The sequence below is a fragment of the Semicossyphus pulcher genome, unplaced genomic scaffold, assembly GCF_022749685.1.
Source record: "Semicossyphus pulcher isolate SPU_LCO1_2020_fin unplaced genomic scaffold, fSemPul1.0.p SCAF_14, whole genome shotgun sequence".
Lineage (NCBI taxonomy): Eukaryota > Metazoa > Chordata > Actinopteri > Labriformes > Labridae > Semicossyphus > Semicossyphus pulcher.
This window is the reverse complement of record NW_027211648.1, coordinates 1,810,527-1,823,861: the sequence shown is the minus strand read 5'-3', so window position 1 is coordinate 1,823,861 and position 13,335 is coordinate 1,810,527. Positions and strand designations below refer to the sequence as shown.

General features: G+C 41.1%; 1 protein-coding gene across 2 annotated transcripts in view; it reads right to left on the bottom strand.

The window, feature by feature from the left end:
• The window catches only part of LOC138590817 (protein NLRC3-like), a 51,457-nt gene extending 46,305 nt beyond the window's left edge, over positions 1 to 5,152 (bottom strand). For both annotated transcript variants that reach the window (XM_069661201.1, XM_069661202.1), the window contains exons 1-4: positions 5,084 to 5,152; positions 4,607 to 4,775; positions 4,190 to 4,309; positions 1,101 to 1,336 (exon numbers count right to left, since the gene is read on the bottom strand). In XM_069661201.1, coding sequence (XP_069517302.1) covers positions 1,101 to 1,336; positions 4,190 to 4,309; positions 4,607 to 4,737 — 487 coding nt within the window. In that variant the 5' untranslated portion in view covers positions 4,738 to 4,775; positions 5,084 to 5,152. The remainder of the gene's footprint in view (positions 1 to 1,100; positions 1,337 to 4,189; positions 4,310 to 4,606; positions 4,776 to 5,083) is intronic.
• Between the last annotated feature and the right edge of the window lie 8,183 nt (positions 5,153 to 13,335).

Here is a 13,335-nt window from a genome sequence, read left to right as displayed (position 1 = left end):
CTGATAAAATCCTGCAGAACATGTTCACATCTTGTTGTGTAGATCTTCTTTTAATGATTACAACCACTAACAAAGCACTGAGAATCTCTGGAACAAATACACTGCGTTTCCTGTAGCTGCTCCAAAATAAAAGCCTCCTGCTGGTTTGCTGATGGAAAACTTTCATGTGAAGCAGCAGCAACAGGAAATGTTGTGTTTATATCAGACAGAAACCTCAGGAGCTGAAAGATTCAACCAAAACACAAGTGCCAAAAGCAGCTGCAGTTCCCATAATGACCACTTGAGGCTGGCTCCTGAAGTGAGTCAATCCCCATAGAGCCCATGTTACAATCCCAACTTTACAGCAGAGATAAACATGTTTACAGCCTGGTACTAAAAACTGATTTGTTCTTTACAGCTCATTTCGTTATGACATCTGTATGTGGGAATCTTTATGTGACTCACCCATTGTAATTATATTTAGTATCATTTTGCATCACTGAGGGCCTGAACTCTTTGAGTGACAGGTGGATGCTGCTTGCTGCCTGCTGGCCGTCAGCTTAGCTCATTTTCATCAATGAAATAAACTTCTCTGCCATGTTTCCACGTTGGTGCCTTCTGGAGGATTTTTCATGCAATTATCACACAAATAAAATGTCTTGCTGTGCGGTTCATTGTACCAACAGGCCGTCTAAGAGGTCTGTCTACACAATACCTGGCTTGTTAGCTTAGCATGGCCTCAAAACAAAATGTCACGGTGGCTACGTCCCTCTTCTTATATACAGTCTATGGTGAACATCAGCGGTTTAAAAGGTCCATTTCCATCAATCCTGATGGAGCACAAGCAGCACTGTAATGTTTTTAAGCAAAGACAGGGGGCGCTACAATAAAATCACAACATGTTAAATATAAATGAAATGAGATTGTTCCTCAAAGGAGAACACGGGACACGTGACACAGAGCAGATATGTCTGCTGGAGCAGAACAAATCAGTTCACATGTGATGGTATTTATAAAGATCTTAATGTTGGTGCTGAATGACACAACAAATGTCTCTGTATTAAAACAACAAGCCGTGTTTTCAGACGTGATGACATCAGCAGACTGATGGACGCTCTTACTTTGGAAAGTGCTGGTCTGACTGGCTGTCTGCAGTCCAGGTGTGGTTCTGGATCTTTTTCCACACTGGGGACAGGAGGAGTCTCCTGATGAACCAGACCGGTCCCAGTATGAGGGGAGGCACTGTCTGCAGAACCAGTGTCCACAGCTGGTAGAGACTGGATCCTTCAGGACGTCCTGACACACAGCACAGCAGGACGGCTGCTCCTCCACAGAAACATGACTCCTCTTCTTCTCTCTGTGAAGACATTTCTTTATGACTAAAATGATTTGTTGACTTTGCTAGAAAAATATCACCATGTGATCGACACTGTCTAGAAGCTGTGAGAGCTCACAGAGAGCAGTAAGAGTGTTTGTCCTTTCATTAACTGCTTTCCTGTCTGACAGTCTTATTAAACATTTTGTGATCTGCCTGTAGTTTGTTATTAATACAAACTCAACACTTTCTGCAGCTGCTTCACAGTAAAAGCCTTCCATTAAAGACAGCTCATTATGTCCTTTACTGTTTTAACGTCACTGTGGGCGGCTCAGCTCGAGTGAGTCATGTTTGAGCTGAGGTCAGAAGGGGCCTAAATTAAACTGAAGTAGACCAGAGGGCTGAACTACGAAGCTTCTTCCGCCCTTATAGGAGCGATCATCAGCCGTCTGCTTCAGTCACACTGTTTCAATGAGAAGTGATGATGAATATATAAAAGTTATTACGGTAAAAAACAACACTGCTGCTAAGAATAAAACAAGAGAGAAATGCAGCAGAAATATATTGTGTTAATACATAAATCAATGTATTTATTTGAACACATGAAACGCTGTCGGTGCCTCCTGTTTATTTCTAATGCAACAACTACACACAGCACAACTCTTAAACTGTAACAATGATACACATGATTTCAGTTGTATAGTCAGGAGCTGCAGTTAGGTCGGATACTTTCACTTCATCAAACATGTGTGGAAATAACTTTAGTGTTTGGCCAAACAGAATTCTGATTCATTTATTGATTTGATTTAATCTGTGATAAATACCTACAGACTAATCAATGTCATGGTGTAAAACGGACTGGGCAGGAATCTCACACCAAACATAAAAATGTGATCCAGTGTCCTTAAATGCTGTGTCCTCATCGCTCTCTTACTGTATTGATGATCTGCTAACACAACAAACCACATAAAACTAATGATTCAAAACAGATTGGAAATATTGCACATGCCTCGTCTTATCTGAATGCACAGACATTATCAAAGAAACAGTTTAAATCATAAATCCAGAAAACCACAATTCAGAAAACTAAATACAAACAGCAAACTGTCGACACTGACAGTCAAAGTATTTGTATCAGAGTGTTAGAGCGCCACCTGCTGGTTTACATGCGCACATGCAGCTGTGATGTTACTTTATGGTTGGCCAACATATAAGCGAGTGTCCTCTGCTTACACACGCTGTAACCTGCTGTGAGCTGTTATGACCTGAGTAAAGACGTGTGTTCACCTCTCTCATGTGATCATTGGAGCCAACACAGCACACTACAATGTTATTATATGAACTGATTCAAGATGGCACCTGGTAGATCAGAACAGCTGATACGAAAAGAGCCAAACATTCTGATTGGTAATGAATCCTATATTTTCTGGAAGAAAAACATCGTTTGTGGATGTAAAACTCAGACTATGGCTGCTTCTCATGTCTCTTAAGTTGCATCCATGCTTCCTTCACTTGCGTCGTTCACTTGCGTCTTAGTCCCTCCCACCAGAGATGCATGGAGAGACGCGAGGAAACCAAGAGAGGAGAGAGGAAACGAGGGAATGTTTTGTAAGAGACATGAGACGATGAAGCGTCACGTGCAGCGACGTCCGTTTGTGATGATCGCGTCAGCTGATCACCGCTGGATCAGCTGTCAGTCTGTTTTAACAGCTGTTTGTGTCTGCACACATGTGCTCTGTATTCATTCTAATAAACACACAGTAACAGTGTTTCCTCTCTGTGTCCTGTTACCTGTGTAACAAACACCTGCACATGAAGAACAGGCTGCAGTCTGTGTTCCTGCTGCAGAGCCATACGGACACTTCTTACCAGCACTATGTCTTTATATTATTCATCCATTATTTACATTTTCGATCACTGATCATCTGATCTGAATTCATTATTTAATAAGCCCAAATACTGTCTGCTCATGAACTATGAACATTATTGATTAGGCTCAAAGTTTCAGGATAAATAGAAATCACGTCACGCTGATCAAACCCGACCTCACTGATGATCACTCTCACACGTAGTGTTACCTGCTGACAGAGAGACTCTCCTGCTCCCTCTGAATTCATTCATTCATCCGTGTTAAAAGTGAGCAGGGGAATAACTGATCATTACTAGAGGGTTTTTTAATTATTACATTTAATAGAAATGAATCTGTTTTTGCTGCTTTTGATTTTTACACAATTCACTTATTTTTACTCAGATGTTGACTCAGAAAACAAATCAAATCTGCAGTTATTCACTGCGTTTTATATATTTTACGACAAGTTATGATCAATATTTCCTTCTAAACGATCACAGCTTGTCAAATACCAACTCATTATACCGACGTTGTTTATAGTCGGTTTCAAGGCGCCCTGTAAAGTCTGATTAAAGGTCCGCTTCTTCCTCTCTGCGATATGAAACTCCGGTGATGTTGTGAAGTTTTACATGAGTCTGATCTGCTGCAGCGTCCAATCACTAACTGATATCTAATAAGGGGGCGTGTCGGCCAGTAAAAGACTTCCATGGAGGCTGCTCTCGTGTATCCTCGCTTATCGCTCCTTTGAACTCCTTCCTCTCTCCCGTCTCCCTCCTCTCTCCTCTCTCCTCGCTCCTCTCTCCTCGCTCCTCGGAGCAGCGATAAGAGCTTTGAGACGATCCTCAATATGCCGTCTCCGGAACTACTTCCGGTTCGAGCGAGGAGCGAGGAGATATCAAAAAAGAGACATGAGAAGCAGCCCTCATCCACCTTAGTGTGAAACCGTTTCTGCATCATGAATATAAATCTATTAGCAAAACATTTAATATTCCTCCTCAATGCATCATCGTCTGTCAGGTCAGTTTACAGTAAAAACAGTCTCTTACTTTGTGTCTGAGGGTCCAGGTTCATTACTGAAGTTTAGAGGTTCACCTTTGGACCTGTCACTCTTCAGAGACAGACAGCTGGATACTGCAGACTCTGCTCTCTGTCTGTTGGGCTGAACTCTGCAACACACAACATGTTTTTATTCTTATCACATGACTCCTGATAAATCCTCAGACTACCAAACATTTAAGAAGATCTAAATGCTCAAACTACTGCTGCTGTTGATAATAAACGTTTCATTAACCTTTTGAATTCTTTTATCATCTTTTAACAAAAAACTGGTAAAATGATCTACCTGAATGTCACAACATTTTAATGGAACTGTTTAATATACCAACCCAAAATCTACAGAAAACATGGTGTTTCAGATGTTACTGAAATAAAACATTTAATTTATTTAGTGTCAGTTCTCTTACTTTGTGTCTGAGGGTCCAGGTTCATTACTGAAGTTTAGAGGTTCATCTTTGGACCAGTCACTCTTCAGAGACAGACAGCTGAATACTACAGACTCTGCTCTGTCCTCCTCTTCCTCCACACAAACACTCATCTTACCAAGAAAAAACACGTCTGTTCAAGAGTCACACGCTAGGACGAGAGAACAGGAAGTGACACAGAGAGAGGAAAAGGCAGAGAGAGAGAGACAGAGAGAGAATACAGTTAAAACCAATAATAAAACCAGTCAGCGCTCCTCCTGCTCGGTGTTCTTTATATCTCTGCTTGTTTTCTTGAGTTACTGAAGCTTTAATGTCAATTATTCAGCCAATCCAGACTTTGTGTCCACAGATGAAAAACTGTCGAGTTTTTCTAACTTTTCTTTCCTCTACAGTCCGCAGGTAGAAACGTGACTCACAGACTTTAACAGTCAAATGATACAAATGTTTATGACCACTCACCCTGCCGCAGCCTTCAGTTTGTTATTCTGCTGCGTAGACTCAAAATGGAGTCTGAAGAGACACTTTCACTTTCATGTTCCCGCCCTGTTCTCATGAGCCTGGATCACATGACCAGGTCGCTCCTCCCATCTCCACTTACAGGAAATAAGCTGAGTGTCAACAAAGGGAGCACAATGACTGGGAGCAGGTAGTCCACAAGTAGTTACATCCAAAACCCAACAGGTGCAACAAGTCAGAATCCCCTTATATGGTGTTAAATTTACATCATCAAAAAAGTCCAAAAGAGACTTTTCTGTGCAGAAATCTCAAGAAGTGAAAGGACCGATCCTACACCTTATACAAGTCTTCAGAGCTTTGGCTTTCAGGAAACTACAGGTGACAAGCCAGGTAGAATATGTCACATTCTTAAACGTTACCTGAATCAAAACGAGTCTCTCCTCCTTGGCTGGTCGTCACGGAAACAACTCTACAGCAGTCTAGCTAAAGTTAGAGCTAGCATTACGTTAGCTCAAACTTTCAGCTTTCATCTGTTTCTGTATAATTTATAATAACAATAACAAGTCTTTGCCAATATCACACGCCAAATCTCGACACTTACCAACATTACCATCAGAGCCGATTGAAACTGTTTATAAACCGTTTATAGAGCAGTTGAAGGAGTTGAACTCAAGTGGTTAATGGCCGCGCGCTACGCTGACCGTTGATGCGCATGCGCATAGTAGCACATACTCGTGTTGCTAATTCGGAAAAATTACGTACTTACATATTGTTCAGCGAAACAAGTCAAATGTACAGAGTGTAAATTAAGTGTAACGTACTATCTTCATTAAGTAGGATCAATGTTTATATTGTACAAAGCCCTGCATAACCAGGCCCCTTCAGAACTCACAGACCTGGGGTCCATTTCACAAAGCAGGTTCAACAAACTCTGAGTCTAACTCTGAACTCTGAGTCGATCTACTCTGAGATATGAAACTCTGAGTTTTCGGTTCCAGAACAGCTGATCAGAGTTAGTTCAATCAACTCTGAGTCGGTTCAGCCGGAGTTAAGTGCGTGCATACTGACTATAAAAAGCCAGCATTCATGGAGCCCCGATACCACGATTCACCATGGCAACGGTACACAAAAAGAGGTCCTCCTACGTCACACCAGTGGAGCTCTAAATCCTCACGCGGACGTTCAGCGAATACGAGCATGTTTTTAGAAACATAAAGTAACACGGCTGCAGCTGCAAAAGAGAGAGAAGCGGCGTGGGAAGAAACTGCTGCTCGAGTGAACGCGTACGTTTGAACTGGTCTGTTTATTTAATACTTAATCACGACCGGAAGCTAAAATGTATCTTAATTTAGGAGCAATGCAGCGGGAGAAAAACGTACATGGAAGCAGATAAAAATAAAACACCAGAACATCATTCAAAGGTGCGGCTCAGGCAGAACAGGCTCATGGCTGAACCTCACTTCAGTCATGTTTTAAATATTAAACTCATGAAATATCATTCAGTGGCTGTTTTAATGTGCATTAGCTTTATCCCTAACATGATGCTGACTTCACATACATTATAACTTATGTTGATTAAACTGAATGTGTTAGTTTAAAACATTTCCAATATCTTACGGCGTCTTTTGAGTTTGAGTTCATCTGAGCGCTCTCGGCAGTGGTGGTGGAAAATCTCAAAATGATGACTTTGACACAGATTTGTCTTTTGATTTTTTTATCATAATTATAAAAGACGTTTGCAAAGGGGTCAGAGCAGCACAGAGACGCTACGTTTTTTTTATTTGTAACCGCTCAAACACACGCGAGAGACGGGCTGAATGAATGAGGAAGTAATGAGGGTTTTATATTCTAGAGGGAGGAGACAGAGCGAAACTCTGAGCTTCCTGAAGAAAACCTGCTCCCCACCAGGTTAGGTCCACAGACACAGTTACCATAGTAACCAACTCAGAGTCAAAGTTACCTCTCTTTCTGAAACGCTAAACCTGAGGTTTCCCTCATTGCAGGGTTTACAAACTCGGGGTTTTCACTAAACCCGCTTTGTGAAACGGACCCCTGCTCAACCGCCACACTCCCTCCTGCAGCCTCCTCTCCTCTGATGCAAACCTCCTCTTTCCGAACCTGGGGTGACAGAACATTCTCCATAGCTGCCCCTCCCTCTGGAACTCTCTACCCCAACACATCCGAGACTGCACCGGCCTGACTTCCTTCAAAGCTCTGATCAAGACCCACCTTAACTGCTTTTAACCTCTGATGCTGATTTTTTTCCTTGTTTTAAAAGTTCCTCTTATTGTGTTTTTTCTGTTCTCATTTTGTTTCTTTAGTTGTTCCTAATAATGTAAAGTGACTTTGAGTACCATGAAAAGCGCTATAGAAATAAAATGTATTATTATTATTATTATTATTATTATTATTATTATTATTATTATATTTACAGCAAGTAACTAACTTAACTATTTCATAAGAGAAGACACTCCTGTCGGAGAAATATTCTTTCATCTTTTCTTCTAAAGGAAGAGGTGGAAAGTAACCAAGGACAATTACTCAGGTACTGTAGGCCTACTTACCAACAATTTGACGTACTTGATCTTAACTTAGTATACTAACTAAATACAACTTACAGTACTTTATATTTACACAATACTAGAGTACAGAGGGGAATATTGCACTTTATACTTAATTTATTTTAAAGATGTACTGAGTCAATATTTGTAAGATTCAGCATATTAATACAAAACACAGTTTAATAATTTTGCATTAGAATAAATTACCGAGCACGATATAAAGTAACTGCAGCCAAATGACTTATATGAGTATATTTTGATGTTAATACCTCTGTTGTCTCACTGAGGTCAAAGTTAACTTGAACCAGAGTATTTCTACACTGTGGGTTTGTTACTTCTGCTAAAGTAAAAGTTGCTCCATCAATGTTATTTTGTTGTTTTCGTGGTTATATATATAATCAAACAGGGGTCTGTTTCACAAAGCAGGTTTATTGAAAACTCTGAGTCTGTTAACCCTGAAATGAGGGAAACTCTGAGTTTTCCGTTTCACAAAGGGAGGTAATTTAAGCTCTCGGTCAGTTACCGTAGTAACAGACTCTATGAACCTAACCTGGTCGCGAGCAGGTTTTCTTCAGGAAACTCAGAGTTTCGCTCTGTCTCCTCCCTCTGTTATATTCTATCAATTCGACTTCCTCATTCATTCAGCCCGTCTCACGCGTGTGTTTAAGCGGTTACCGAATTAAAAGAAGAAACGTAGCGTCTCTGTGCTGCTCTGACCCCTTTGCAAAAGTCTTTTATAATTATGATAAAAAAAATCAAAAAACAAATCTGTGTCAAAGTCATCATTTTTAGATTTTCCAACACCACTGCCGAGAGCGCTCAAATAAGACACCTTAAGTTATTGGATTTTTTTTATTTATTTAAACTAACACATTCAGTTTAATCAACATGAATTATAATGTATGCGAAGTCAGCATCATGTTAGGGATAAAGCTAATGCACATTAAAACAGCCACTGAATTATATTTAATTAGTTTAATATTTAAAATATGATTGAAGTGCTTCCATGTATGTTTTTTTTCTCCCGCTGCATTGCTCCTAAATTAATATAAATTTTAGCTTCCGGTCGTGTTTAAGTATTAAATAAATAGACCAGTTTAAACTAGCGCATTAACTCGAGCAGCAGTTTCTTCCCACGCCGCTTCTCTCTCTTTTGCAGCTGCAGCCGTGTTACTTTATGTTTCTAAAAACATGGTCGTATTCGCTGAACGTCCGCGTGAGGATTTAGAGCTCCACTGGTGTGACGTAGGAGGACCTCTTTTTGTGTACCGTTGCCATGGTGAATCGTGGTATCGGGGCTCCATGAATGCTGACTTTTATAGTCAGCGTGCACGCACTTAACTCCGGCTGAACCGACTCAGAGTTGATTGAACTAACTCTGATCAGCTGTTCTGGAACCGAAAACTCAGAGTTTCCTATCTCAGAGTAGATCGACCCAGAGTTCAGGGTTAGACTCAGAGTTTGTTGAACCTGCTTTGTGAAACGGACCCCTGATGTGCGCTCTAAAAATCTATGAAATTTATATGTAAACAAAACAAGCCATGTACATGTGTCTTGTCTCTAATGTGAATGATGACGTCAGGAATTTTTATTAATTCTTTATATTTATTTGTTTGAGTTGATTAAAAAAAACATCAAACTTACTGTTCTATCCAAAACAGGCAAACACAAACATGTCTCCTTGCTCACTTTGTACTGCACATACGAATACTGAAAATTCATGAATGTTTATAGCATTAAAAAGCCACAAAACTAAACATTAATGCAGGTACATGAGATGATGATGAAACTTTTAATTCATGATTTTTGTCATATCAGACCTGCAAGCAGAGTGAATGTTGCGTGAGAAGTAAAGTAGGATAAATATGAGCTGAATGACCCTTTAATGCAGCAGGATTTTCCAGTGCTGTGCACTTCCAAGGACAAACAGCAGAGGGCGCCTCTTGCATACTGAATAAAAAAAAAGAAGTAAATTATCTGATTTACTTTCTACTATCTGAACCTGAACCTGTCCACTCTGAAAAAGTGTCTTTAAATACAAGAACACCTTCATGTTGCATCCTTATATTCGATGAGCTTTTAATTAATGACACAGACTAAACAGGAGAAGAATCATAAATAGATTGCCTCCTAAAAGAACACAATTACATTTTATTTTCTCAAAGAAGAAAAGATGAGGCTGCCTCTTGTGCTCCTAGAGATACAGGAAGTCAGGATCTCCTCTCACTTCAATACAGCCTCAGTTTTCTTGGTAACACCATCAAACCTCCATTAAAAGAACTGCACCCGAAGACACTAATGTTAAGGTTGCTAATTGGACCCGCAAGCAAGACCGGCAGACTAAGGGAGCTGGGTAAAAAAGACTGCACTGAATGGACAGGCTGGCTCGAAGCCGAGGCGTCAAAGAAGGGAAGGTGAGGCGAAGGAGCAGAGAGACTGGGCGGTGAGGCACTGAAGCCTGGCAGGAGGAGGCACTGGGAAAGCGGAAATCATCTGGCAGTGTGGAAGAGTAGAGCCAGTGTAGAAGTACTGCAGCCGGTGATTGAGTGATGAGGCACAGGTGTGCATGCAGGGAGCTCCAGCACCTGAAGGCCACACCCAGCCTCTGATCACAAAAAACACACGGGGGAAACCAAAGCAAAGGCACAAGGAAAGAAACACTAAAAACAGAGTGAAGAGAAAAAAGAGGATGCATTGGACCACCTCAACTAAAGCACCAAACACAGAGGGCCCTCTTTCAGTCCCTCCAGGAAGTTGCGATGTTAGGTTCCCGCCAATTCATCCACATTCAACCAATTGCAGCAACTTTTTCCTCAACATTGCAATTTAGGCCAATTGCCGCAACTTTTCTGCAAGTTTGACCAATCATCCGTCTGTCTTTCATGAGCTTCCTAAGCCATCCTCAATTTACAGCAGTGTCTTTAATGAGACTTAAAATCATAACGGTGACTAAATCCAATATTTAACGCGTTTCTGTGCTGAAACCTGTTAGCCGTCCACTTTATTTCCCTTTTATAAAAATGTATAACTGTAATGACAAGAAGAAATTAAGAGGTTAAGAGAAAGAGAATAGAACAGTGATTAACAGATCAACAATAAAGTAAACAGCGATAATAAGAGGAATTCAGTGTTTCTCCTCTTTAAATCAATCAGATTTGTAGCGTGCACAGATTTCTTGTTGTTGTCCAAGTTTCAGTTGATGCGTTTCTTTTTTTAGTTTGAGTGCGTCCATGACCACATGTGTATTGTAAAGACTGTAGTTTCTGTTGGCAATTTACGCAGAGGTTGTGTCAGACAGGAGCTACGGCAACTTGCGGTACATTTCCGGTTCCTCCTTTGACGACAACGGCATATCCTGCTAAAGAAGCAAAAAGAAGGAAGAGCTTGGAGGAGAAAAATGCTACAAAGAGAGCCCTTAATAAAAAGAGCGATCAGACGAGTGGGAGTGTACGAGGCTGAAGAGCGAAGCCACGCAGAGGCTGCCCTGTTCCTTCTTGGCAGGTAACGGTAGCTCTCACGCTAACAGCTAACGGTAGCACAAAACTCCATCACCTAGAGGTAAAAAGATGGTCCACACCAAGCTCTCAAGAATATCCCCGATACCAGACACTAGCCGCCCACTGAGGCCGAGCAAAAACATTCCAGTTGTTTTTTTCATTCATTCATTCAAACTTTATTTAAATCTCGAGGAATCATTAAGGGCTACCTTCATTTTCAATGATGTCGAGAGTACAACAAAACAAAATCAATATGCACAAATACAAAAAGAATGGCAACAACACAATTAAAAACAGTTACGCACAAAGGCAGATGTGATCGTTTTAAATTGACCCACAGGTACGGTGATGGCCACAGCCACACAAGGGTAATATCACCCTCCCCTTCACATACACTCTCACCTCTCACCCCACTGGTTTTCTAACAGAACCTGTTCATTTTTTATTTGTAGTCAACCACACAAACAATGTATACACTTAGTTTGATTTGGTATTAGTTTATTTTTATTTAATCTTACATAGTTTAAATTTAGCGCGCACATTTCTACCCTGTAAGATGAGACACACATTTCTGTTAAACTAAACATTTTTTCTTTGTCTTTGAGTTACCTGACTGTTGGGGGATGGCACTTCCTGATTGGAGCAAAAGGCGTGGCCAAGGGTTGTGAACTCTCTCATGCTGGAGCCAGCTAATTGGAAGATACCAAATGCTCTGATGTCATGGGGGGATTTTGGTTTAGTTAGTATAGCTTTGCATTAAGTTTAACTTAGTGTCCATTTTGTTTACCCCTTGTGTTTGAGTTGGTTTGGCCTAACCCCTATACATAGGTTTGTTCGAGATGACTGCCGGCTCGCCTCGACAACAGGCGAGAGTAGCTGACTGCAGTCGGGGGAGGAGTCATAAAGTCGGACACTTCTTTGTTGACAAGTTTGCTGCTCGCCTCGTCAAGCATGTATAATACCAACACCTCACTGTAAATTGAAGTGAATAAAGTCTTCATTTGTTGTTGTTGTTATTATTATTATTACTATCATTATTATTTTAATTGGATTTAATATTAAGTTATCCTTATACTTTATTTAGGGCTTTTGATATAAACGTCGTTGTGTTTATGTTTATTAAGATAACGTTCATGAAGAATGAGTAAAGCATTACAATGTGAATGACAGTACTTTGATAAACCCGTTTGGTGTCTGTCTGACACTTCATTAAGTTTAATGAATAATGATGAATCAGACAGAAGTCTCATCACTTCCTTGTGGGGGGTGTCAAAGCTTTTTTCAGCCAACAGGTGCTTCATTCAAACCAGAGCAAGTCGTTTACCATCATGCACAGCGTTGTGCAGTCGGTGGAGAGCAACTGCGGCGCCTGGCCCTGAAAACTGCGGCCGCCTTGCTCCTGCGGGACGTCAAAGCCTCACGCAGTCAGGTTTTCAGAGCAAGTCGGACAACAATCTAACCGTCATGCAACATGCTTGGCAAGGCGGCGATCGATTCTGCGCAGGCCTCGCTCAACTCGAACAAGCCGAGTGTTCCCTTTTAGTCTTCAGCCAATCACTAGAACATGTTGAATATTGACTGTGAGACCAGTTCAATAAGCAGGTGAGATATGAGCAGAGTTTTAAGTTAAGCTAAAACCTAGCTTAAGTTTTGCAGAGGAAAAACACAAACCAATTCTTCCTCCAAAGCCGCTTTCCCACTGGTCAAAAAAACAGCTTACAACCGCTAACACCTGGCTCTTTAGCTTAGTGTGAAAGGCTACGATCGGCATTCAGTCCTGGGTCAAATGACTCTGCAGTAGACCCGGGTAATTATCGCCTCAGCTCTGATCGGCATTGATGGGAACACAAAACCCCTAATCGACACGCTAATCTCCGCCCCCTTTCTGGCACAAATTCCGCACGTCTCCGTCCGAGCAACGCTCCAACATCGTTCCAAATTTGTCGCCGCCGAGTTTGATACACAGACTGAATGAGTAATAGCTACAATAAAGACGTAACCACCGTAACATCTTCACTGTTTACTAACCCTGTCTGGTGCATTTGTGATCAGACGGTGACGCAGCAGAAAAGAGATCGAAAGTAGTAAACTCCACTGGCCATAGGAAAAAAAGACACTGCATTTATTAGCGGGTCTTCCCGGTTCTGAAAAACCTGCGACAACACGTTAATTTTGGTGGGAAAGGGGTACGACAGCG